At 52.8% G+C, this 25,370-nt stretch overlaps 3 protein-coding genes across 6 annotated transcripts in view; 2 read left to right on the top strand and 1 right to left on the bottom strand.

Annotated features, from left to right (window-relative positions):
• OSBPL2 (oxysterol binding protein like 2) overlaps positions 1 to 2,816 on the top strand; it is a 39,216-nt gene extending 36,400 nt beyond the window's left edge. For all 3 annotated transcript variants that reach the window (XM_040609207.1, XM_040609209.1, XM_040609208.1), the window contains one exon: positions 63 to 2,816. In XM_040609207.1, the coding sequence (XP_040465141.1) occupies positions 63 to 165 (103 nt within the window). In that variant the 3' untranslated portion in view covers positions 166 to 2,816. The remainder of the gene's footprint in view (positions 1 to 62) is intronic.
• A 1,051-nt stretch (positions 2,817 to 3,867) lies between these two features.
• On the top strand, positions 3,868 to 11,103 carry ADRM1 (ADRM1 26S proteasome ubiquitin receptor). Its single transcript, XM_040609211.1, has 10 exons — positions 3,868 to 3,924; positions 4,649 to 4,859; positions 5,119 to 5,235; positions 5,315 to 5,438; positions 5,863 to 5,949; positions 8,164 to 8,245; positions 8,464 to 8,693; positions 8,996 to 9,153; positions 10,086 to 10,188; positions 10,880 to 11,103. Exons 2-10 carry the CDS (start codon positions 4,650 to 4,652, stop codon positions 10,984 to 10,986), a joined length of 1,218 nt encoding a protein of 405 aa, XP_040465145.1. The 5' UTR covers positions 3,868 to 3,924; position 4,649; the 3' UTR covers positions 10,987 to 11,103.
• Positions 11,104 to 11,565: 462 nt separating this feature from the next.
• The window catches only part of LAMA5 (laminin subunit alpha 5), a 93,661-nt gene continuing 79,856 nt past the window's right edge, over positions 11,566 to 25,370 (bottom strand). For both annotated transcript variants that reach the window (XM_040609205.1, XM_040609206.1), the window contains exons 51-80: positions 24,644 to 24,755; positions 23,910 to 24,083; positions 22,810 to 23,006; positions 22,600 to 22,716; positions 22,368 to 22,522; positions 21,997 to 22,138; positions 21,600 to 21,702; positions 21,402 to 21,515; positions 21,103 to 21,282; positions 20,567 to 20,709; positions 20,138 to 20,323; positions 19,715 to 19,851; positions 19,113 to 19,266; positions 18,841 to 18,974; positions 18,554 to 18,716; positions 17,932 to 18,063; positions 17,588 to 17,739; positions 17,067 to 17,199; positions 16,642 to 16,782; positions 16,305 to 16,435; positions 16,057 to 16,224; positions 15,829 to 15,961; positions 15,559 to 15,716; positions 15,251 to 15,437; positions 14,818 to 14,970; positions 14,546 to 14,705; positions 14,308 to 14,438; positions 14,123 to 14,213; positions 13,117 to 13,236; positions 11,566 to 12,982 (exon numbers count right to left, since the gene is read on the bottom strand). In XM_040609205.1, coding sequence (XP_040465139.1) covers positions 12,828 to 12,982; positions 13,117 to 13,236; positions 14,123 to 14,213; positions 14,308 to 14,438; positions 14,546 to 14,705; positions 14,818 to 14,970; positions 15,251 to 15,437; positions 15,559 to 15,716; positions 15,829 to 15,961; positions 16,057 to 16,224; positions 16,305 to 16,435; positions 16,642 to 16,782; positions 17,067 to 17,199; positions 17,588 to 17,739; positions 17,932 to 18,063; positions 18,554 to 18,716; positions 18,841 to 18,974; positions 19,113 to 19,266; positions 19,715 to 19,851; positions 20,138 to 20,323; positions 20,567 to 20,709; positions 21,103 to 21,282; positions 21,402 to 21,515; positions 21,600 to 21,702; positions 21,997 to 22,138; positions 22,368 to 22,522; positions 22,600 to 22,716; positions 22,810 to 23,006; positions 23,910 to 24,083; positions 24,644 to 24,755 — 4,356 coding nt within the window. In that variant the 3' untranslated portion in view covers positions 11,566 to 12,827. The remainder of the gene's footprint in view (positions 12,983 to 13,116; positions 13,237 to 14,122; positions 14,214 to 14,307; positions 14,439 to 14,545; positions 14,706 to 14,817; positions 14,971 to 15,250; positions 15,438 to 15,558; positions 15,717 to 15,828; positions 15,962 to 16,056; positions 16,225 to 16,304; positions 16,436 to 16,641; positions 16,783 to 17,066; positions 17,200 to 17,587; positions 17,740 to 17,931; positions 18,064 to 18,553; positions 18,717 to 18,840; positions 18,975 to 19,112; positions 19,267 to 19,714; positions 19,852 to 20,137; positions 20,324 to 20,566; positions 20,710 to 21,102; positions 21,283 to 21,401; positions 21,516 to 21,599; positions 21,703 to 21,996; positions 22,139 to 22,367; positions 22,523 to 22,599; positions 22,717 to 22,809; positions 23,007 to 23,909; positions 24,084 to 24,643; positions 24,756 to 25,370) is intronic.

The raw sequence follows: 25,370 nt of genomic DNA, 5'->3' as shown, positions 1-25,370 counted from the left end.
TCTTCACTCTCTTTGCTTTTTTCTTTTATTGTTTCTTTCCTTTTTCTCTTTTATTTTTACAGATGGTTTCATCAAGGCACTAACCCATACACTGGGACTTCAGATTGGCTGTACTCAGGTGGCTATTTTGATAGAAATTTCTCAGACTGTCCAGACATATACTGAAATTACGGAAGCAATTGCTCATCTCATCTGGACATTTAGTTACTAGATTTCATTCCAAGCCAGTTACTCTGGTTTTGTTGATAGCAAAAACCAGCTTTTCTAAGTAAATTTTAACAAAAATTCTATTGGTCAACAATCAAGGATTTAATTATCACTAACGGATTGCCAAATATTTAAATACTGTTGCATTCTTTCCATAAAGCTGCAGCTGAAATCGTCATGTTTTCACTAATTTTGAAAGGGACCTTTGGTTCTTCATTCTTTTCCCTAGTTTCTTTGTCAGGAAGATACACTGTATCTGATAGAGCACATAACATCCTTGAAAACTGCGTAACTTAAATAAAATAGAGATAATATCCTTGTTACTTAGTACAATAGTGAAGAATCTGAAGTTTTTGGAACTCGGAGTAGGGACGAAAAGCTAATATGGTACCAAGAGGATCAAATCTAGTACTGTTGATACTCCCCGTGAAGAGATGCATGTGAACTTCCATACGGTATGTAGCACGCCGTGGGGGCTGGAGCCCCTGGCCCCTCTCTCGCCATAGGATTCAATACTCGAGAGGCTCAGGGAAACAAAACCCAACCTGAGCTTCTCCAGCTGTAGTTGTCTGTTACAGAGTCTTCACAACTTTTGGACACTGTGAGCATTAAACTGTGTACCTGTGATAAAATTACATAAAGCATACGTTAGGAGAAGGGAAGGGTGCATTAAAAAGTGCACTTTTTCTGAAGTCAAATGCTGTTCTTAAAATACGAGAAGCTTCGGAAGCAAATGCAGGAACGTAGAGGTGGTTCCAATGTAAAATATATCGCTTGCTACCACTTGGAGGCTTAAAACTTCTGCACTACCTTTGGCAGCTTTGGCACTATGTATGCTTCTAGACTAAAATTTTATTTGGAAGCACTTTGGTATGTATATCCACACAGGCTCATAACTTGGGGAAGTTTTGGTTTGCATGTTTTTCATTTTTAGGTCATGTCTGTTTTGTATGTTGTGAAAAAGCAGAATCAATTTAAAGCTTTGGCAGAATTATACCTATTACAAGTTTTCTGTGAGTACGTGATGTCAAAAAGTGGGAAATTTTTGTTCCATATCAAACCATCGAAGCCATATAATACTGGAAATAACCAATTACTGAATGGACATACTCATTTTCTTTCAAGTGGTACACTTCGGGGGTAAGGGGGGAGAGAGGCTTGAAAAATTAGGTCCAGTAATTAAAACTAATCCTAATGTTGCTTCTTGTTTTATGAAAGTTTTTAACCGAGTAACCAGGCAAAAATGGAGAGTGGCTGCATTGCTGTTAAGTTTACAGTGATTCAGAAATTGCTGGTGTTAAGCACCAGCAGCTTGAGGAGTTAATGGAAGAGCTGGTCTGATTTATGGACAAAACATCTGTGGTTTCATCCAGAGAGTAGATTTTTGAAGTGCTTCTCTCTCAGCCACAGGATTAAAAAGCAAAAGAAAATTAACATGCTCGTGAAGAAATATTTTTGTATTAAATCATGCATCTAACTATTACATTAACTTTAAATTTTTTTGGAAATTTAGTTGTTATCTTCACTGGAAAAATAAGAGCAGCTGTAAAACTTCAAGGCAGTAGGGGCCTAATCTGAAGAGTGCTCAAGGCAGCTCTGTTCAGTTGCCAGAAATTGTACTTTGTGTTGGTGGCAAGTCTTCAGGACTCACAAGTTCGAGAGGAAGACTTGGTAATACAGGGCAGACAGTAGGGTTGTACTTGTTCCTAGTAAGTGCGTAGACACTTGACTTTTTAAAAATGACATTGCTGATCCATATGGGAAAGCATAAAAATACTTTTTATAAAAAAACTTTAACAACTGTGCCAGGCACTGTAACCCCCTTTTCAAACTTGCTGCAGGCTGTGTAGGGAGCCCTTTGTTGGGTGAGGATTGAAAGCCAGTTTAACATCTCATGGGAGTTTAAAACTTGCTTAAGCTAAATGGTATGTTTAATGCTGGAGTAGCGTTTTTAAAATAAATACCTATAATATTCCTATAAATAGGAATTGCCTGAATAGGAAAACTGTAGAGTAATTGCTAAAGAAACTCTTTTTATAAGAAGAACTATACAGGTTAGCATCCCTCTCATCTAAGTTATGATTTAAATTCAAAGATCTAAAGCCTTGGCACTATGTGAAAGCGTGAAAAAATCATAACAATGTGTTTAATCCAAACTTCAGTGTAGAATCTTCATGGGATTTGAAAAGAAACTGGGAAGATTTTTAAAAGTGAGAACACTTCATTAGTTATGTCTTTATCCCCTTCTCCCTTTCCTTTAGTGTAAAGTTTTTAGTAAAATTTCAGGTTAGTTCCAAACCCATTCTTCTAATTTATTGTTCTTCATTGACAACACTTACAAAATACTTTCCCCTCACTGCCGACACGTCTATGCTTGGCTGGCTGTGGGGCTCCCCAGGTGGAAAAGTTTTATTTTTGATGTGGATCTCGCCTTGGTCGTTTACGTGTCAAAGCATTAATAACTTTGCACCTTTTGAAAGAATGTCACTTTTATAACTTGATTAAACACTGTATATAAGATAACTGTGTTAGTATATGTTAATACAGCTATGTAGAGAAACCACCTAGAAAGAAATTATAATAAATACTGAATACCCTTTGGGCCTCTAGATGGTGAGAGGGAGGTTTCTGTGAGGTTTCTGTGCCAGGGCAGCTGTCTGGTAGGGCTGGGGGGGCTGCAGTTGCCTCTGGCGTGCCTCAGCCGGGTCCTGCCTGCGCCGTGCACCGTGAGCTCCTTGGATGAAGATGAGGATGACTGTGACGTCCCAGCTCTGAACGCCTCGGGGCCCTGGAAGCCTTTCCCCAGCCCTGGGGGCCTCTGTTCGGCGGCAGCCCGGTGCCCTGCGGTACCGGTACGTCGGCGGCCCGGTGTCTGCGGGCGGTGGGGCGGGAGCGGGGCCGGGAACGCGTGTGGCCGGGATGGGGAGCGGGGCCGGGATGGGGAACCGGGCGGGAGCGGGGCCGGGATGGGAACGGGCCGGGGTGGGGAGCGGGGCGGGCGCCGTGGGGCCTCCGTGGCCCGGCGCTGGGCTGGCGGCAGGGGGGGCCTCCCGTGCTTGGGGCGGGCAGCGGCCGGCGCTGTGCAGCGTCTGCGCGTGTCCCGCAGGCAGCGCCGCAGGCAGCGGGGAGCAGCTTCCCGAGGCGTTTATGGATCGTTCCCGGTGCCCGGGTTACCGAGGACGGGAAGCCCGCACCCTACGCTCCTCAGGGCAACCACAACTAACTAGCAGTGTTTATTCCTGTTTAATAATTATCAGTAATTCCTCAGTGAATGTTTTGCCGAAAAATGTTTAAAAAAAAAACCAAAAGCAACACTCTTCCCCGAGCAGCGGGCGAGCGGCTCGGCGCCACCCCCCGGGAACGAACCGGCTCCTGGGCTCCCGGGCTGCCTCGGCCGCACGCACCGCTTTCTGTGCCGCTCCTAGCACCGCTGCCCGCCGCCGGCAGCCCGGGCCTGTGCAGCTGCCCCGCTGTAAGGCCGTAACCGCCGGGGAGCGTCACCCCGGGGGCGAGCTGGGCCCCAGGCTCCGCCATCTTCCGCCGCCGTGACACAGCAACGCGTCGCGGGCCGCCGCCCCTGACTGACGGCCGCGCCGGCCAATCGCGCAGGGCCGCGGGGGCGCGCGGGCCGCCCTGCCCCGCCCCGCGGCGGGCGGGGTTCCGGCGCGCGGAGCAGGAAGCGCGGAGCGGCGCAGGGCCTGCGGGCGGCGGCGGCAGGTACCGGGGGGCGCGGGCCCGGCTGTACCCCGCGGGCCGTGTGCCGCTGGCGGCGCGCTCGCTGGGGCTGGCCCGGCGCGGGGCGGCGGCGCCTCTGCCGAGGGGGGGCGGCGCGGCGGCCTGGGAAGGGGCCCGGCGGGGGCTGGCGGGCGGGGGGCGGCCGGGGCCGCGCTGGGGCCTGCCCGGTAGCCCTGTGCCGGCCTTGCGTCGGGGGTCGGGCCGGGCTGCCCGGCGGCCGCTGGCGGCGGGGAGCGGGGCCGGCCGGCGCGGGGGGTTAGGCGGCAGCGGGAGCTCCGCGACAAGTGCCGAGTCACGCAGGCCGGGCCGGGCGGGCCGCCGCCGTGCGTGAGGCCGGGTGCGGTAGCCGCCGGGCTGCGGGGGTCCCCCGGGCCGGTACCGGGCAGCCCGCCGCTCCCTGCTGTGGCGGGAGCCCGGTGGTCAGCGCGGCGGCGGGGCTGCGCGCAGGGAGCGCCCCTGCGCCTGCGAGCCGGTGGGGGCGGCGCTCCCGTGCTCGGGTACCTCGGCAGGGGTCCCGCGTCGCCGGGGGGTCTGCGGGGCGACCCGGCTTCCCCCGGCCCCCGCGCTGGCTCCTCTGGAGCGCCCTGGAACTGTCGGGCGCTGAGGCTGTGCCCTGTGCCGAGCCGCCCCAGGGAGGCCGGTATTTGGTGCTGAGGAGAGAGAACCGGGGTCGGTTTCTCATCGCGGCTGCTCGCTCCCTTCCCAGGATGTCCTCAGGTGCGTTATTTCCAAGCCTGGTGCCAGGCTCCCGCGGCTCTTCGAGCAAATACCTGGTGGAATTCCGAGCGGGGAAGATGTCCCTGAAGGGCAGCACTGTCACCCCAGACAAGAGAAAAGGCCTCGTTTACATCCAGCAGACTGACGATTCCCTCATTCACTTCTGCTGGAAGGACAGGACTTCGGGCAACGTCGAGGACGTGAGTATGGTGGTGTGTTTCAGTGCTGAGGTGTTAAGTCGCGGTCTGTCGTGTTCCACTGGCGCTGCTGAAGGGGCTTTTCCCAGACAAATCAGCATGAGAATGTTGCTGTGGCCTGACAGCCCTGCACTTCCATATTCTCTCTGCTATGAGGAGCAAATGGAAGAAGGTTTGGGGAGGAGGGCAGAGGTCTTTGGGAGGCTAAAAGGAATATTCATGTATTTTCTCAAACATCTGTTCCCGCTGCCACATTTTCCAGGATTTGATTATTTTTCCCGATGACTGTGAATTCAAGAGGGTACCTCAGTGCACTACCGGCCGTGTGTATGTATTGAAGTTCAAGGCAGGATCAAAACGACTCTTCTTCTGGATGCAGGTTTGTGGGAAGTCAATAAAAAGGGTCTTGGAACAAAATATTTCCAGTTTGACTTGTACCAAGAGTAATTTTCTTGCAGGAGCCGAAGACTGATAAGGATGAAGAACACTGCCGTAAAGTGAATGAGTATCTCAACAATCCACCAATGCCTGGTGCTTTAGGTGGAAATGCAAGTGGAGGCCACGAGCTCTCGGCATTAGGAGGTACAGTCCATTCTCTGCTCCTTCACGTGAGAGGCTTTTTTTAAAAAAATATTTTTAGAATAAGCACTTAATAGTTCCCTAGGAAGAAATTCCTGATGGCTGTGGAGGGTGAGCTGGGGACAGTGTTAATACCAGAAGTGTAAACGTGCTTTAGCAAAATAAACTGTGCTGTTACAGTAGGTGCAGGCTGAAAGTTAAGACTGCCAGAAGAAATCTCTCTTTGTTTCCAGTAGATTCTCTGGAGTCTTACCTCCTTATGAAGCCAAGTTGCATTTATCTTTTATGAGCATCATGAATCAGTAAACACTTGAAACTGTTTTTTCCATACAGAATGTGATGCCAATTAATCTCCTGCTTTTTGAGCCGGAGTGCTGTGAAAAAAACTATGTGAATATGTTGTGTTTCAGAATGTTTTTGTTTTTAGGTGAGGGTGGCTTGCAAAGCCTTCTTGGAAACATGAGCCATAACCAGCTCATGCAGCTGATCGGACCAACGGGCTTAGGAGGACTTGGTAAAATGCTTTAATATCTTTATGCCAAAATGGTATTTTCTCCTGCCAGGTTAAGTCTTACCTGACAATATTTTCAAGTAGTGCTATTGATTTAAATAGCGCTGCTTTCACGTGAGAAAGCAAGGCCCTACCTCAGAGATGAGCTAAGGGGCAAAAAAAGGATGCAGGAAATGAAGGGTACCAAATTCTACATGGCACTCGTCTTAGGGCTTGATCTGCAAGGAACGTTGGTTCTGCTCCTTCCTTGCTCCACTGAATCTTCTACTTTTTTTTTCTGCCCCCCCCCCCGCCCCCCGTTCTACCCTTTCTCTTCCTCCTAAATATTCACTGAAGCAGGACTGGAAACCAGGGGTTTGTTCCTGGTGAATGTCCCGGTTGCCAGGCTGTGGAGTTGCTTGTGTTGTCTCTGATCCAGTGAATATTTGTGTGCAAAGCAGAGCTCAGGAGGAAGGTTGGAGCGTACCCACCCCACAGCACTCTCTGGTCAGAGGAGTAAGGCTCAGGTTAGGGCTTTCTCTCCTGGGCGACGCTGGGGAGAGCTTGAATCGCCACGCTGTTTTTCTGAAGGGGATGAGAGGCATGTTGGAGTCTCTGCTGTGGTCTGTTCTTAATGCTACCCATACTCCAAGCCCATTAGAGTGTTTTCTGAGAGGTCAGACCCTCGAGTGGAAGTAGGTACAGGAGCACTGGCAGGTGGCAGCGGCTAAGGTTCTGTGCTTGAGCTCCAAAGTCCGTTCTTGTGGATCTAGCTTGTGTCTTTTTAGCTTCAGATACAAATCTCATGTTAGTGTTGGAAGATTCTGGCTTTTTAAGGTGCGTTTGGAAAAGATCTTCCTTCTTGAAGCTTCACATAACTCCTGAGACTGTCTTCCTCTTCTTCTCAGCACACTGTCTCAGCAGCTCTTCTTTCTTTGCCTTTACATCTAGCTACGGCAGCTTGACATGAAGCTCACTACTATAACGCGAGAAAACCATCTGCTTGCCTCTGCAAACGGTGGTTGTGGTGAATCTGTGTGGATCTCTTCCCTCAGCAGTGTCTTGTTCCTTTGCATCTGGTTTGCATCTCTCTCAGGACTCTGCCTTTAGTGTGGAGCTCCTGCAACACCGGAGCTTTCGTGCTCCTGGTAAACTTTCCTAGCAAGGACAAACCGAGTTGAGTAGTGCGTGGTACAGTCCGGTTAGCTTCACCCAGCTGTTCTGCTGCTGTGGGAAGCTCTGTGATTAGTGAATGGAAGTGTTAAGGGCATAGGTCTATAGGAGCAGGTCCTATATAAAGGAGGGAGTTGGTGGCTGGTGCTCGCTCTGACCTCTGCAGCTTCAGGTAATCACGTGTTAGCTAATAGAGCGCTGTCATTCTGTCCTCTGCTTGCAGATAGTTCCCAAAAGGTGGGTGATGAACGCAGATGCTTGTGTAGGGTTGTGTATCTAATCAGATGCGGTACAAGAAACCAATGGATGTGAAGTGTGTGTGGTAAATGGAGTGTTTGGCTGATGCAGCTCACGGGAATTGTAGGGGAGCAGTTTGAGTCACCGACAGCTCCGGTGGACCTAGAGGCCAAGCCTTGCCCCAGCTTTTTTTAGCTGATGTTCTTGACGCTGCAGTAAGTCCCTGATAGTTGGGATGTGTGGATGAAGGAGGCTGATTCTGATTTCTTTTGCACGTGGCAGTTGGCTCAAAGGCCAAGTGTTGGTTTCCTGATCGCTGCTCTACTAGCAGCACTTTGTGCGCGGGGTTGTCCTTGCGTTGCCTATGAAGTGTGTAAGGACTCAGCTGATTCCGCTGCTGCATCTCTGCGTTAGGTTTGAAGCTGCAAAACCCTGGGTATATGAGGGAGATGGTGGTGGTGGTGACTTGAAGACTGTCGCTGTGATCTGCTGAGGGCCTCGGCTTTATTTTAGAGAAAAGTTGGAATTTTGGGAACCAGTAGATGAGAGAGGGCTGTGTTACAGTGATTGTGTATGTATGGCACAAGCTGAAGTAATTTTATCCTTGTAAACATCTAGAAACTGAGTAATTTCTAAAATGTGCAGGTCTCTAAGGCAGTTTTCTAGTAGGGATGCAAGAGCTGTTAATTTACAGAAAGGGGTGGGGGGGTTGGTCTGGGGTCTTTCAGAACCTTTCAGGTACAAGAGTGCCCTCTCTGGAGCAGAGAGGTGCAAAGAAACCTGAAGAAATAAATTTCTAAACCTGTTCTTCTTTTATGTTTACGGAAGGTGGGCTGGGGGCACTGACGGGTCCTGGGCTGGCCAGTCTGCTTGGAAGTGGGGGACCCCCGACCAGCAGTTCATCGTCAAGGTAGGCTGCCTGCTCCTCAGTGGTGGTAGCTTTGTAACGTAAAGTTGTGCTTCTGTGGGAGGAGCTGTGGCCCACTGGGCAGGAAATGTGAGGGGAATTAAGACTGCTTATGACCTCTCTGAAATGAGGTAGGAGCCCTTGGTATTGTAAGGGCTTGAAAAGAAGCATTTCAAAATACGGTTTTGGAGGGAGTTAATTATACTAATTGTCTTCTCCAGCTCTCGCAGCCAGTCAGCTGCTGTGACACCATCTTCCACGACTTCTTCTACACGTGTAACGCCTGCCCCATCCGTTCCTGCGGCTGCGTCTGTGACCAGTCCGAGCCCCGTACCAAGTTCGGGTAATGGAACCAGCTCAGCCACAAGCCCAACCCAGCCCATTCAACTGAGTGACCTTCAGAACATTTTAGCTACTATGAATGTGCCATCTGGAGCAGGAGGACAGCAAGGTAACAGTGTTCTGACCAGACAGCTGGTGGGTCCAGGAGTCCTTTGGAGCTGTTTTACTGTCCTATCGTGCTCCAGATCGGTTTGAAATGTCTCTTAAATTTTTTTTGTTCGTGTTTTCATTTGAGTGTTGTGCTTGGCTGCTTCAAGAGTCTTATTCTCACTCCCAAAACAGAGGGAAAAAGGACGTGAGCAGTGCGCTAACTCCATTTCCCTACTCTTCTGACTAGATCGTTTGGCTTACATGAGAAAAACATGAGGTTTTGCGCATGGTCTAACAGCCAGCCCTTTATTTTCTTCCTAGTTGACCTGGCAACTGTTCTGACTCCTGAGATAATGGCTCCCATTCTGGCCAATGCTGAAGTTCAAGAACGGTTGATGCCTTACCTTCCCTCGGGGGAATCTCTGCCGCAGACTGCAGAAGAGATTCAGAATACCCTGACGTCTCCTCAGTTTCAGCAGGTAGATGCCTAACTGTCACGGGAAGTACCGTTCTCCTCCCCTTCTCCCCCGTGCGTCGCCATCGGCCTTGCCCTGCTTTTTCAGGTTCCTGACACCATTCAGAGTAGGAGGTTGTCAGTAGAAGTGGAAGGGAGGAGGGAGATGGTTTAATGGAACACTGTTTCTTCCTGCAGTCACCCAGCACGAGATCAGAATTTTTACTTATTTCCCTTGGAATTGGGCTTTATCTTTATTATAAACACTCTCTGGCAAATGGCAGGAGTAGTAGAAGACTCATTATTCCCTGTCAATGAGTGGCTTGGCAGCAGTTGCCTTCAAGGGCATTTCAAGTGACTGATGGGAAGAGATGCTTGTGATTACAGCACTGCAGCCCTTGTTCCTCTCGAAACACTAGTGCTTAATTCCAGGCCTGTCTGCATGTGATAAAAGCTGATGTATTACAGGCCAGTTTGAGCTATTACACTGATTGATGGAAACTCGTCCACTTGCAAAATTTCGGTGGCTGAGAGGACTATTTTTAGTTTCAACTACAGCAGCTCTTCTGTGTAGGCAAGACTTGGAAATGAGAGCTGGTTTTAGTTGGCAATTTGATAGAGTATCTGCGTCTAGGTGAAGATGGAAGTTTTCCGTGCGCTAAACCGACTGGAGGTTATGTCGCCGTGGTTTGGGGCGTTGCTCGGTCTAGCAGGGCTTACCAGCTCGTGCTTCCTGGCATCTGGCTGGCCAAGAGCAGGCGTTGTTCCTGATGGCAGAATCTGCACGGGGCCTGTGCTGCAGCGGCATTTTGAACCCTGCCCATAGTGCCGGGGTTAATAGAGGGGAGCGGCTGCCTCCAGGCCCGCTCTCCTCACGCGGTTATTGCGCAGTAGCCACCTGATGCTGGAGGAACACGATGCAAACCTTTTCTTGATGCTGTTGACTCCAATTCACAGGCATTGAGCATGTTCAGTGCTGCCTTAGCTTCGGGACAGCTTGGCCCACTAATGAGCCAGTTTGGCTTACCTGCAGAGGCAGTAGATGCAGCAAATAAAGGAGGTGAGTATTGGTGCTGTTGGGAACAGGATGAAATGGTTTGTTGGGTTTGGTTGTTGGGGTTTTGTTTTGGGGGGGGGGAGGTGGGTGTTGTTTGTGTTTGGTGTGGTTTGGGGGTTTTTTTTGCACTGCGCACAGCCACTGAACGTGGAATGTAATGATGACCCTTGCACTGTTCCTGCAATGAAGGGCGAGTGGCTCTGGTGTCCCCTGGCAGACACAGTGTGTCAGATGTGTTTGGAGAAGTCGGGGCTCTGCAAAGAGACGTGCTGAGCAGCCTTGGCATTGTTTTCTTGATAAAGGAAAAACCCTTTTGCAGAAGACTCTGGAGGTGTTGTAGTTGCCTTGTTCAGGAATGCCTTTTTGGTGGGAGTCTTCAATGAGTCATCTTTAAGTGAACACAGCTGGGGCCCGTAGCACTGGTGGGAGGAGGTACCCGTTTTCTCTAAGGAGCTTTCAGGACCCGTTCAGTTACTGAAGTAATCCTGGTCTTAGGCTGCCTCTGCACAGTTAAAAGTGCATAAATGCTGGCGCTGTCAGAGCGAGCCGAATATGTGTTGCAATTTTCTTCCCTGCTAATTGAGTCTTACTAAAGCAAACGTTTACTTCCTGTGTAATGAAGCTTAACCTGGTACAGATAGTGGACTCCCCCCCGAAAGTGCAAAGTTAAATAACCAATGTGTTTAACTTCTAGATGTAGAAGCGTTTGCCAAAGCAATGCAGAACAGTGTCAAGTCAGACCAAAAGGAAGGAGACTCTAAGGACAAGAAAGATGAAGAGGAAGATATGAGTTTAGATTAAGTTATTTGCTCTTCCTTACAGATACTCCTAGATACTAACTTAAGCAACTGCAGTAGGATTACTAACTTCATATTATGCTTATATAAATCTACAAATAAAGGAATTTTCTTTATCTGCCACACTGTTCATTCTCAAGTCTGTTTAACATGCACACTTAAGCAGTACTTGCTATTTTTTTCAGTGGAGTTGCTTACTGTTTGGTTTTGATGTTTTTGCTATCTAATTCTTCTGATTTCCTTGTGTTAGAGTTGTGGGGCTCAACGCTTTTATGAGTAATGAGCACCTCACAGCTGCTGCCGCCTGCCGTCCAGCTTTGGGCCCGCCAGGTTGTGATCCGCAGGGCTCCCAGCTCACCAGTGCTGTCCCACGCGTGCCTCTGCACAGGCCATCCTGTCCTGGCTGCAGGACTGGCCTTTGAACACGAGGAGGGTCACCTTCGGGAACACCAGAGCACTTACCGCTGGCGTAAGGAGGGAGCTGCTTGTGGCAAATACAACTGTAAGGTCCCTGTTGTGCCACTTCCCGAGGTGGTGATTACTCCTCTTCCATTGGCCTCATACTTGCTCTTCACCAGTAAAGTGAAAGAGAGTAACATAAAACTTTATTCAACTCCAAAGTATGTACCAGTGATTTACAAAGACCATCTTTAATACTACAACTTAAAAACAGGTCATAATTACACTTAAGATGGACATGTTAAAAACCCATTTTACAATATTTACCCCTCATAAAAAAACCACAATATCATGATATAAGTTACAAGTCCATTTCAGAAGCAAGATTTTGTCCCCAAGTGGCTAGAGATATATTTATATATACACACACAAATATATATATGATGTGTAAGTGCATGAGTGAACTAGGTGTCCTGGGAGGAAAAGCTTGTTTCAAGTGAAGACTGCGCTACGACAGGCGGGAGTGAGGCTGAGCAGAAGGCAGCAGCGGGCTTGCCCGCCGGACTCGGAGGTAACCTTTCCTTGTTTCTTCCCTTTCAAGCAAGTTTCTTGCTTCACACAACAGGACTTTTGTCGGGTTTATATACTAGCACTGAATGCAACCGCAGAGAGTCAAGAGTGGCATTTGTGTCTTTCTGCTTTCCCTCAGCAGTTCTCCCAGTCTAGTTTGTTCCTTTTGTTTTTCTTATTATTATTCTTATAAATTAATCTGATAAGATGCTGCTAATTCTGTGAACAGAATTTTGTCCAAGCTCCCCCTTGCAAAGCTCTTAGCATAGCGGTGGCAAGTGACCTGAGACTGCCCTTGGGGGGAGGTTAGATGCGTCCTTGCTTATAAAAAGACAAAAGTGACGGAATTAATCCAGTTTGTCCTAATTGCATTTATCATAAAACTGTCTACAGCCTTTAGCAGAAGACAGTCTGTGACTTATTAATAGCCTCAAGTGTTCCGTGAACTAAATATGTGCACTGTAAATGTGGGGTAAAGGGAACAGGATTTAGGACATGATGCACGGCTGCCGTGTGCTTCAGCCCAGGCTCTGTAGAGGACACTTGCTCTTACCACGAGCCACGTGGCAGCGCGAGTCCTGTTGCAGATGCCTGACCACCGGGGAAGGATGCAGACCCAGACCTGTCTCCACATCCTGCTCCAATTTTTTGGTTTATGTTTGTGAAAGATGTCCTCAAAGTGGCCCCTTCTCCCCACCTGCCTCCCCTGCCCTCCTTCCCCTTGGATTCGTGGCCCCTCTCTGGTTTTGGCCCCAGGCTTGTGCCTGCTGTCACTGGAGATCAAGTATGTCTGACCACGGTTAATGCTATGGAGTAGGTGACGCCTGGGGCGCAGGAGCAGCGCGGTGTTGTGTCGGTCAGGCCGTACAGGTGCACTTACTGCACGGGGCAGCCCTTAAGGCCAACGGAGCCCCTGACAGTCCCGGCTCGTGGCAGGTCCACGTGGTGCCGGTTAATCACCAGGTTCCTTATACAGCCCACATAATGAGGGAGGGGAGGTGATGGTGACACTGTGCTGGCCTTGTCTGTCTCTGCAGAAGGAACAAGTAAAAGCAAACGTTAGTCTGGCTATTAACAGGGTGAGTAAGTACCTCTTACGTGCAGCGGGAATAGTATCTCTCTTGGCTTTAGGGTATTCAGTTCTGGAGCGTCTTTCCCAACTCACCCGGCAGCCCTCCCATGTAGAAGGTCGCTCTGGCACTGGGTGCAGAAGGCTGGCTGGGTCCCACGGTGTAGTTGCCTTCTGTGTCCACATCAACCTGGATTTTGTTTTTCCGTTTGGTAACTTTGAAAGAAAATGACAGTCAGTGCCGCTTCCTTACACAGAGAGCAAGTCCACCTCCACCCTCTGGCCCAGAGCAGTGTTGGAGCACAGCAAAACTACCAGGAGGGTCAGAGGACCTGGCCTGGATCTTTGGAAATGCCCAGAGGCTGGACAGTGGCTCCCAAAATCCCAACAGCCACCCAAGCAACACCAACAGCTCTAGCGAAGGGCTGCCCTCTGCCAGCGGGGTGGGACAGCACAGGCGGGGCAGGGAGGGGATGAGCTCAGACCAGCTCTGGCCGTGGCTGGGAGGAGGTCCTGAAAATGGCAAAAACGCACCAGGAGCACATGATGGCTCCTGCCCAGTGCTGGGCCGAGTAAGATGAGGGCTTAGGACAGAGCTGTGCTGAGATGGGGGCCGGAGCTGTGACCCCCACCCCCAGAAAGGGCTTGATGCAAAACCTCAGCACTTGCTCAATGGCAGCTGCGTTAAAGGCTGAGTTTCGCCTGTACCAGGTGTGAATCCTGCAACTCCTTGTCCCAGCGGTGGGCTTTGAGCCCTCTGGACACACTGCACCGGAGCAAGCTGGGTTTTCACTTTCAGCAGGACGTGACAGTCCTGGATGGAGCCAGTGCTGCGGGACATCCTTGGCCTCGCCAGCTGCTCTGTGACCTGGGAAACACCCCGTTCCTCCTGCCCACCAGATCTGACAGCACTAAGAAGATTAGTCAAGGACCCATTAATTGGGAAATGACTTAATGGAAGCTACAATCTCCCAAATTAATTGCACACAGGTGGGAGATGGTGTTTAAATCCCCAAGGAAGGGCCCCGAGCTTCCCCCAGCTGTAGGCTCAGCAGCGGGAGTGGAGCAGCATCCCAGAGCCAAGTGCTGGCTGTCACCTCACCTACAATGGTGTGCCACTGCCCGTCGCAGAGAGATGGGCACGTCACCGATGCAGAGAACTCATCAGACCCAGCATTCGCTCTCGCAGTGACCTGGTGTGTGAGACAAACCCGTTAAGAGCTGAGCGGGATGAGCAGGAGACGGCCACTGCATCTGCAGCCTGTGGGGAAGCCACCCTCCCGCTACCTTTGTCTCCTCCATGTACAGCAGCAGGTGGAGGCTTCTCCTTGTGCCGATGTGGAAGATGAGGCCAGAGGCGCTGCGGGGACGGACCTCCAGTGTCACCTCCAAGTCCTGCTTGGTCACCACTGCATCAGCTGGAAGAGAAACGCCGCTGGGGAGGAGAAGGACAAGGGACCTCCCGGTCAATGCGTCCCTCCCAGTCGCAGGGCTGTGCGAGCCAGCCCAGGCTGCTGTAGGGTACCTAGTGTGATGGACCCGCCCTCCGCAGCGAAGAAGACCCCACTCTCCAGCACACCCTCGTAGCACGGCGTCACCCCGAAGGTGCGGGAAGGGGGACCCAGAGGCCTCCCGTCCAGCTGTGGGTTCCTCAGGCAGCCGTCGAAGCTGGAGGCTGACGCAGCCTGTAGAGAGGCCACGGGAGTGAGCACAGAGGGGCCAAAAACTGGCAGGCACAGCATGATGGCTGGGAACTGGCAGAGACAGGGCAATGCCACGGCACCGCCAAACCCTTACCGGTATGTGGGCCTTGGCTTTTCCAGCCAGGACCCCCCCAACATACAAGGGGGTCCGGGCCACAAAGAGTCCTGTGGTGGCCACTGCAGCATCCTGGGCTCGCAGCCCATCAATGACCAGCTGGGCTCGGCTCTGGTCTCTGCTGAAGAAGACCTGCAAGGACCAAAGGTCAGTGCCAGGGCTGGGGGCTTCCCGGGTCGGGAGGAGCCCCAGGGCTATGCGCAGGGAAGGGAGACCTCAGCTCGGAGGTTCAGCCAGCCCTGGCTGTGGTTTTGCTGTCCCCTTTGCTCCCATGGCATCATGGGTGTCCCCTGTGCGATCAGGAAGCGATGCCCTGAGCAGGGCTGCACCCAGCTAACCCCTGCCGGGGCACTGGCCCGGGGAGGGGGGAGCGATGTGGCTCAGGGGACAGGTCCTGCGAGACCCCACTCACTGTGTGCCACCGCCGGTCGCGGTACTTGTCTTTGCTGCGGATGCGCAGCCGGTGCCCACCGACGTCCACCAAGAAGACAAAGCGCCCGCTGGAGACAAAGAGAGCCATGAAGGTGCCCCGCTCACCAGCCACGTAGAAGAGCAGCCCGCTGGAGGAGTTCAGCTTCACCTCCAGGGAGAAATGGGACCTGCAGGGACAGGGGGTGACGGGAGCACCCTGCTCTCCCGCAACTGCAAGGGAACACCTGCTCTCCAAGCGATGGTCCCCGCGGACAAGCTTGTGTGGGGTGGGCATGGGGTGAGCCTCACCTCTGCCCAAATGAGGGTGGGATGTCCTCAAACTCCCAGCGACTGCTCGGGGTGCCGCCGAAGCGGAAGGTGCCCCTGGCTGCGCGGGGCTGTGGGTGCAGCTGGCAGAGCCCATCCCGATCGTGGCGGCGGTCCTTTGAGGCAGGCTTGCCCAGCACCTGCACAAGATGCACCAGGGAATGGAGTGTGGGGAGCACCCCCGTGGGTGGCAGGGGGCAGAGGTGGGCACCGGAGGAGGGAGATGTGAGGAGTTTTGGCAGCAGCTGCTACCTTGGGTTTCTGCCTGTCCTTCTTCGCAGTGATTCTGAGCTGCTGCGGCTGCTCCCCCCAGGGACAGCTCATGGTGACGTTGATGCTCTCCACGTTCTGCTGCAGGTCCACCACCATCTGTGGCTCTGACATCCTACATACAGGGAGAAGAGGTCCTGGTCACTGAGCCAGCTGGGAGGCGGGAAGGGGCTGAGCCCCGCTCTCTGGAAGGGGCGTGGAGATGCTCACCGCTTGACGAAGACGTTCCCAATGCAGCCAGTGAGGCTGCTGAGTGCACCTGGCTCCGGCGAACCCCCGAGCTGGAAGAGCTGTCGCCCATCCTGCCGTCGCTGCCGCCGGCTGGGCCCAGTGCCTGCCGCAGCGTCCTGCAGCTCGTCGTCCACGTACAGCCGGAGCCTGCGGGGATGAGCAGCACGGGCTGAGCAGGTCCCTGTGGCTGTGGGCACCCCACCCCCACACACTGTCAGGACACGTACCCACGGGCGTCGCTGTAGAAGGCCACGTAGTGGGTTCTGCCATCCGCATAGGCATTTTCAGTGGTGACTTTGGTTTCCAGCAGGTTCAAGGCCAACTGGCCCCTCTGGAGGGACACCTGGCACATCCCCTCCTGCAGAAAGCACCACCCCATTGCTGCTCAGCAGCTGAACCCCAAGGAAGGGCCCCTTTCTCCACTGCCCTTCAGGAGCTCAGGGCGCAGATCTCCCTGTGGATTCACCCCCTGGCTCCACCAAAATCCCTGCCTTTCCCAAGGGGCAGCAGGAGCCAACGTTCCTGCCCGCTGCTGGGATACCCAGGGGGCCTGCAGGTGCCCACCTGGGTGGTGTGCTGGTAGAGCAGCCCCTCGCGCTGGCTCGTCTGGAAGCTGAAGCCGCTGTAGAAGTCCCGCAGCCCTGGCACATCCTTCAGGGCCAGGGTCAGGTAGCCGTGGCCGTGGATGCTGACAGAGCGAGCCACCTGTGAAGGACACCACGCAAGCGAGGTGAAAGCCTGGCCCTGGCGTTGCAGGGGTGCTGGGAGGATGACCAAGGTGCCTGAGGTCCTCACTGGGCCTGGCTGGTGCTATGGCTAACTACGCAGAGCACCTCACCATGACCCCTCCGCACTGAAGACCTGGGGTTTTATGCTTGTTTTCGTGTGAACAAGAGGAGATTGGGTCTGTCCTGGGGGGCCTGTGCTCCATTTCCCTCCCAGACCCTTTCTCCAGCATGCTGGCCAGGCTGCCAGGGCTTTGTGCTTACCAGGAGGTCCGAGGTGCACCCATAGCTCACGCCAACAGTGCTCATACGCTTCAGATCGACGTATTTGCCAAGAGCCTTCAAGCCCTTCATGCAGCCCCGGATGGGCCCACCCGTGGGGAAGAGTGCTTTCAAGCTGCAGGAGAAATAAGCAGTGTTATGAGGACAGCCTCAGGCAGGATCCAGCACTGGGCAGGATCTGGCCCTACAGCCCTTCCAGAGTGCCTGGGAAGGACCCATGATGGCCACAGGTATGTCCGGTGCCCCAGGCACAAGGCTGCTCCAGAGCACCCAGCACAGCAAAGGATGACTCAGTGACACCCACTGGCACCTCATCCCTCACCAGAGATGGAAATGTCCCATCCTCAAAAACTCATGGTGATGGGCAGGAAGAGGACATCTTCCCCCAGAGCTTCAGACAGGCCCCAGCAGCCTTGGATGTGCTGAGAAAGGGCCAGGGCCACCACCAGGGACACTGGAGGGGAAGGTGTGGACTGTCCCACTTCACCAGGGGCTGGACCCACCTGGGGGGAAGCACAGCTGGGGGCACACCACCCAGGTAGTAGGAGACGGCGTTCTCCAGGGAGTTCTCCTGCTCCACCATGAAGATGGTGAGGCGTTCCAGCCGCACCAGGATGCGCTTCTTGTTGTTCATTTTGAGGAGGAAAATCTGGATCTGGAGACAGAGGAGAAAAATGATTCGCCAGCCTGGAGCAATTAGGTCCATCACAGAGGGAAGCACGAGGTTCACAGCTCTAGTCAACTTCTTGAAGCTCTCCCCCTCCAAAAACAAGGGCTCAGGTGCCCCCAGTACCCTCTGGATGAGGAGCCCTCCAAGGGAGCTGGGCAGGTGGCTGTTCCCCCTTACCGCTTTGTTCGTGGTGCTGCTGATGGTGAGGGAGGAGGTGTTGCTGCTGGGTTTTGCCATCTCCAGGCCCGTGCTGAAGTCATAGTAAAGCACCAGCTTCCCATCCCGGATGGCCAGACACAGGAATTGCCCCTGGGGGAGGCAGGATGGACGCTCAGCCCCATGTCCTGGTGTCCAGCATGCAGCTGTGGCACTGAGCCCAACATGCCCTTTTGTACGGGTGGAAGCAGGTCCCACTGCCAGTGGCCCCACATGCTGCTGCCACAATTATTGGGGATTTATCTACAAACAGCAGTGCTCAGCTGGGGCACAGAGATAGCACTGCCAGCTGAAAATGCTCCTTGGCCAGTGAACCCTGGCCCAGCTCGGCGGGTCTGTGCGTGAGTGCTCTCCAAGTTCAGGGGAGTCCCTCCAGCACCAGACAAGTGACTGCTGTGAGGTCCAGCTCCAGCCCTCCTGCGGCTTTCAACAATAGTGCAGAAATACTGCTCAAAGCAGCTCTGCCAGATCCAAAGCCCCCTTCTCCCCAGTGTCCTGAACTGGGAATGCCTGCAAGTGGGGCTGGGATTACCCCAGGCCACCAGCTGAGGGGTGAAGGCTCCCCAGGGGAGCAAGCACCTGCCTGGTTCTCCAGGAAGAAGAGGATGCCGTTGTAGGAGACCACTCGGATCTCCTGCTCGAAGCGCTTGGTCGTGCCAAACTGGCTCTCAAACTTGATCTCTGCATAGCCAGTGCCATCAAAGTAGGAGCCATCCGTCAGCCAGGGGTCTCCTGTGGACTTGGACCTGAGCCACACAAGAAGAGGCCCAAGGCATCACTCCAAAGCCAACCGCCATGCTCTGGGGCTGCTGAGGGTCAGGGTAAGTGCCATGGATCAGAGCTGCCCCTGGCCTGGGTGCGGTGCCCTACCTTGCACAAGGCTTCTCAGCGGTGGTATCCAGCTGGAAGGTGCGTTGGAAGTTGTACAGGCTCACCACCTCCTCATTCAGCGTGTCCAGCTCCAGGCACCCGCGGTAGTTGGGATAGCGCAAGGTGGGAGGAGGCTGGGAATGAAACCAGACACTTACTGCAAGTTTGATCCTGGCTTCCCCATAAATTCAAGGGTTCCCCCCCCAAGATTCTCCAAAGGTATCACTGATACCCCCTAAAAACTGTGCCTCCCTCCCTGCTGCCTGTCTCACCGTGAAGCTGGAGGGGTAGCCACCCACGTAGAAGACCACGTTGCGCGGGTCAAGGTTGAGCAGCCCCTGCTCCCCCTTGGCCACACTGTCTCCCTTGGTCTCGTGCACCGTCTGTCTCTCCACGATCACTGACATGTGCCCGTACTGCAGGATCCTGCGGCAAGGAGGGATGGTCAAGACAAGGGGAGACCTTCCAAAGAGAAGCAAACTCTGCCCTCCTTGAGCAAAGGGCCTCCCCACACAGCTCTACCAAAAAGGGGTGCATCTCCCAACAGAGGAGCCCCACAGCAGCAGTGCACTGAAAGGAGTCAGCACTCATGTCATCAGCACTGCCACAAGGCTGAATGGACCCTCCAGGATGAGCTTCACCTTTGCTCCCCTGCAGACACTCCTAGACCTTCCATGACCTGGTAAGACACTATCTCCCTGCTATTTCTTTTGAGGTATCTCAGTGTTGATCATTCAAGGATGACTGGAGATGGAGTCCACAGCACTTCTGCAAGCCCAGGGCCTGTCTAGGCTTGGGCACAGCACTACCCGCATCCACTGTAGGGGCAGTCTCCTGCTGAACTTCCTCAGGATGTGTCCCATCGGTCTCCTACCTGTTGATGCTGATGGTGGCAAACTGCTCTCCAATATCCTCGTCGACGGTTAGGGAGGCTGGCTCCTCATCGCCCAGTTTGTAGACCCACTGCACTTTGCGGTTCTTGAGCACGATGCCCAGGTAGTCTCCCACGGCCTGAATGCAGGGAGAGACAGTGTCACATGCTGGCATTTGAGACAGGCGGGAGCACCAAGTGATGCTCTCCCTGATGCTCCCAAAGGCTGTGCTGGCCAAACATCTCCCGTTCCACACCCCATCCACCTCCGGCCAGGCTGACAGCTGCATCCAGGGCCTGTTCGTGTTCCCAGAAAGACACTCAGTGACAGGGCAAGGGGAAGACAACCAGGCGCGATCCCCCAACATTGATGCTACCAACATGGTCTCCCACTGCCCTTGTCCTGCCTGCATGGCCCCGTCTCACCTCTCGGCTGCCCAGGTACAACACGAACCGCCCCTCCTCTGCCCCATCCTGCCGTCGCTGCCGGCTCCTGGGCTCAGGGTTTTGGATGTAGAATTTGAGGGATGTATAGGCTGCCAAATCCTGCAGGTTGCTGGGCATCCGGACCTGCACACCTGAGCTGCCATTGAACTTCATGGGGACTTTCACCTGGAGGGAGAGAAATCCAGCCCCACGGCACTGAAACCACCACTGTTGCTGCCTGTCTCATCCCTGCCAGCTCTACCACATCAAAGCATTTTCTGGAAGCTTCCAATGAGAAACGGACCCTGCCTGGTGGCCCCAGAGCTCTTCCAGATACCCCTCCCATTCTCATGCTGCTCTCAGCTAAGCCCACATTCACCCCAGGCCCCCAGCACCCTGTGCACAGCCCTCACCCTCCCACGAGACTACCTTGCTGGCAGCGTTCCTCGCCTGCATGATGAGCTGTCGGATCCGCACAATGTTCTCCGACACGGTGGCATTTTTATTCCTCCTGTTCTCCAGGCTGCTCAGCTTCCCCAGGAGCAGCGGGATGGTGCTTTCCAGGCTGGACACTGGGGTTGGAGAGGAGACAGGGTTTTTGAAGGTTAGTGACGAAGGGAGATGTGAAGCTCAGGCAGTTTTGAGACATGCAAGTCAAAGCAGCAGCTGGGAGCACAGTCACAGAATAATCCCCTAAATCTAGCAGCCTTGATGGGGGCTTGTGAAAACGCTCAAGTGAATGCAGTATCCTGCAGTAAAGGTAGAGGTGATATAGATGCTGCAGGGAGAGGAAAAAAAATAAAGGGCCAAGACTTAGAGTACCCACTATCGGCTGCTACCTCCCTCTACTCTTGACCTGAAGCTGCAAAGCACAGCTTCCAAAAGCACAGAGCTCTCTGGGGTCATTTGTCCATGCACTGGCTCGTGCCACACAGCCCTGGCAGCCCAGCGGGCTCAGCACACACCAGATTTCCTGGCATCCTGGACTGCCTGGTTCAGGTCTTCATTTCGAAGGTCTCCGTACTGCTCTTTCCACTCATCCAAATTCTTCTTCATAGAGCTCAGGGTATCTTCCACTCTTGCAGCTGTTTCATTGGCTTCTGCAGCTGCTGCTTTGGCATTCTGAATCATCTCTTTTGTGTCCTCTGGAAAGAAAGGAGAAAAATCTTTGGGATGACAGGAGCAGGGAGGAAGCACCCTTGGGTTACAGCCTGGACATGAGGAAGGGAGCAGAAAGAACCAGTCTAGCTACCACAGAACAAACCTTGGTCCCTGCCCAGCATGTTCTGCACAGACTGGAGCTGGCTCAGGAGCTGCTCCTTCTTCACACGGAGGTCAGCTAGCTTGTCCTTTGCCATCTGCAGAGTGCCTTTAACAACTACAATTAAAGAAATGTGTATGTTGTGTGTTGGATCTCAGTCCAGCCTGAAGGACATCACACCCTCCATGGAGCATCCCTCACCCTCGTTGAGTTTTCTCTGCTCTCTCCTCACAGCCTCCTCCAGGTTGCTGCTGTTCCTCTTCAGCTCTTTGGAGATGGCCCCAAGATTTTCTGATATGACGCTCTGTAAAACAAACATGCGTTGCCTGGGAGTCTGAAAAGAAATTCAAATGTCTGGGCCTGACCACACACAGAAATGCTTGTTCAGACAACTACAGTGAGGTGTGCTGCTGGGGCATGATGGAGAGACCCAAATGCCCAGCTTCCAGCCCAAGCTGTGGCAGCAGCTCTGCTCTCTGGCACAGAGCAAAGTGCTCGGAAGGGGCAGCAGAGGCCTACGTGTGGGTGTGAAAAGCTGGAGGACTGTCGAGGGAGTCTGGCTTTTGCTCATCCTCACAGGGCTCCCCACAGCACGTACCATCAAAGCCTCGCCGGCTGCCTCATCAGCGTCATGGGCTGCTCGCTCGGCTTTTTTCACAGCTTCAATGATGCTGGCGTAGGCATTGGAGGCATCGATCGCCCGCTGGATGAAGCCATCCTGGTTTGTGCCCTGGATAATGCTGTGTTGGAAGATGAAGCCATCAAGTCCGCAGAGACCACTCAGGCTAGGCTGTTGCCCATGCCTCCACAGACAAATGTCTTTGGGCTCCTCATCACAACATGTTCTCCAGGATAAAACTTTGGAGATAGCATCCCGCTGTTCCCCTCCCATGGTGTGGGGCTGCAGTTTCCCATCCCCAGCTCTGTAGGAGATGGCCTGACTACTGAGTGTCAGGACCAGTGCCTCACCTGGACAGGTTCCTTGCGAGCTCATCCAGGAGCCGGGCATGCTCCTCTGCCTGCTCCACGATGGGGATCTTGCTGCTGGCTGGGGAGAACTTCTTGACTCGCTCAGTCAGGGGCAGCTTTGCCCCATCCAGCAGGGCCGCCAGCTTCTCATATGCCTGCAAGGACACATGTCACTCCTGAGGGCTGCCACCCCCTCGTGCTCTGCCCAGGCCAAAGCACCTCTGTCACTCACTTCCTTCGCACTCTCCATCTTCTGTAGAAAGTCTGAGACCTGAGCCAGGGAATCCTTGGCCATCCTCAGGGTCTCCTGCACCAGGGCATGCTGCTTTTGGAGTTCATGACTCTTTTGCTAGACACACAGACACGGGGTTAGGCACCAGCAGGGCTGGGGCAGACTGCCCCTCACTGCACAGCAGTACAGGACCACCCAGCAAAGGTCTACCTGACTCTCCTCCAGGTTGTTTCGGTTCAGGCTGTTCAAGTCCTCTGTCTGCCTGGTTTTGTTCACAGCCTCGTTGAGGGCATCGCGGAGATCCATCAGCTGGGAGCTGTGCTGAGCCAGCCGGTCCCGGATGCTGTTCACCAGGTCCTGGTTGGACTCCCAGTGGGCATGCAGCTCACTCTTCACCTGATGCAGCACTGAGGATGGAGGAGACGAGAACCGTTGCTAATTCATCCTCCTGTGTCAAAGAGCTCTTGCTGTGCTTGGCTGTGGAAAAGCCTGGTTCTGGTGTCACTTGGCAGGTATCAAGGCCAGAAGTGAACTTCTTCCATCCCTCCCTCCCTCTTTCAGCCTGGATAGCACAGGATCTCATCCAAGGTTTTCTCCAAACCCCCAGTGCTGGTGAGAGCGATGGGATCTCTTTCAGAAAGACATCCAGCCATGCCTGAAACGCTCCGGATGATGGAGAAACCTCACCTGAAGCCTGTTCCAGTGCTTGACTATTCCCACTGTAAAAAATTACTTATCTCTAGCAAGAAACAGTTGAAAATTGCAGCTTTAAGCTGCTGAATTATGTTTTGCTAATCAGAAGGGCTTGCTTCCTGCAGTGCCAGCGTGCCTGGTTATGCAGTGGTGCTCTCTCCCCTCGCTCCTGCAAAGGATGCCCTCAGGACAGCAGAGCTACCGTGGGTAGTGGGCTGCTGGTTGTTACTCTGAACCCCTTCCCTAGGGGACAGCGAGTATGAAGAAATATGGGGTGACTTACTCACATCCACATGTGGTGTGAATACATCACATAATAATGGTAACTCTTGGTTCTAAGTGTTGTAATCTTTGTTCATTGAACAGAACTACCCAGTTAGTACTAACTGCTCTAAAATTTTCCTTAAGGGAAAAGGAACCACAAATGACCCCACTGGAGTGTCACGGGGGACTCTGAAACTACTGTAAAACTTGTGAGTGTGTCTGTTTATTAACAGCATTCTCCAAACGTGTCCATGATGCGTAGCATCCACATGAGCTCCAAGCCAAGCTATCAGGAATGGTTAGACCCAGCAGGATCTGTGCAGCCCTATCCCATGCCACTGAGCCAGACTCACACTTCTGAGCCTCCTCATGCTCGTGCCTTGCCAGCTCTGCCTGGCTGCCCAGACTGCGCTCCTTCATCTCCCGCAACATTCTTTCCACCTCAGCCATCTTCTGCCGAAACTCCTCAGTGGTGGTGGTGGTGGTGGCATTTGCTACCCCAAATCTGGCCATCTGCCGCACCAAGTCTGCAGAAAAATCCAGATCCCCTGTTAGCATTGACCAACCCAGGTCCTTCATAATCCCCAGAGATCTTTCCTCTCTTACATCACAGTCAACAAACTGCAGCCACCTTTCATGGAGTACTCAGGCATCCAAATTGCCTGAGATCACTCAGATGTATTGCCCCAAGTTTCTGCCTCCTTGGCTGCTGCCAGTAACTCATGGTACGTAGCCCAAGCGTCATTTTGTGGCTTTACCTCCACTCCTAGATCCAGTCACTCCCTATTTGCTAAATGTCTCTTGAAGCTGTAAGTGTAGTCTGCCCCTGTTTTATGCATTTTAATAACATTTGTGCAAGTTCAATGTGCTTTTTCCAGAGATTGTGTTTAACCAAACAGCTAAGACTCACAATAACACTAGTCAAAATAAAAGCCAGAATTGTGCAGGGATTTTCATTTAATTTGTATTTCCCTTGTTTTCCCTGTGGCTTTTTCTAAGTGATGCAATACTTGGTGCTGTTTGAAAGCAAGAGCATGGCATTCCCAGCAGGAAAAAACCCACAAAGCAGAGACCCTTCTTCACCTACCTGCAATACTCTTCTGAATACTTCGGATATTTAGCAGGAGCTGATCTCCCCTCTGATAAGTCTCTCTCACCTGCTGCTCAATACGGTTTGCTTCTCTGTGAGTCATTGTCATCTGCAACAAAAAAAACACTGGCTTCGCTGAAGTACAAGATTACTGTTTATGTAATTTCTCGCCAGGAAAGATGTTCCCAAAAGGCACATTAAGGCTTGGGAATGTGCAGCTTCTGAGGTCATTGAACCATGTCTCCTCCAACAGCCTGCCCTGTGCTGCTCACCTACAATGCGTTCAGGGATGGTCTTACTTAGCGCCTTCAGAGAAGCACAAGCAATAAAGGCAGCTCTGATGCAACAGGCTCTGGATCCTGAAACTGTCCTAAGACCACAGAGGACAGCACAGTCCTGCAATCTTACCACACAAAAAGCCCCATAGCCTGGAGCTAGGCCCACCTGGGTCCTGACCAGGACACAAGAAGAGATGGAGGGCTGCAGTGTGGCCATTCAGAGAGCAGACACGTGTAGATGTACATATACACAGAGGCAGTTTGTGCAACTGTCTGGGGACGTACGTCATCAAGTAGAGACTTTTCCCTCTCCCTTAGATTAGGAGCAGGCAGTTTATAAATCAAATCAAAATAAATCAAATCTTGCTCAGTTTATCTGAAGACACAACTGATGTCTTTAGACCGTATATAGGTTGCATCCTGTAAAAGCTGTTACTGTACTGAGG

This window comes from Falco naumanni, chromosome 10, assembly GCF_017639655.2.
Source record: "Falco naumanni isolate bFalNau1 chromosome 10, bFalNau1.pat, whole genome shotgun sequence".
NCBI classification, from domain to species: Eukaryota; Metazoa; Chordata; class Aves; order Falconiformes; family Falconidae; genus Falco; species Falco naumanni.
This window is presented reverse-complemented; position numbering and strand designations above follow the sequence as displayed.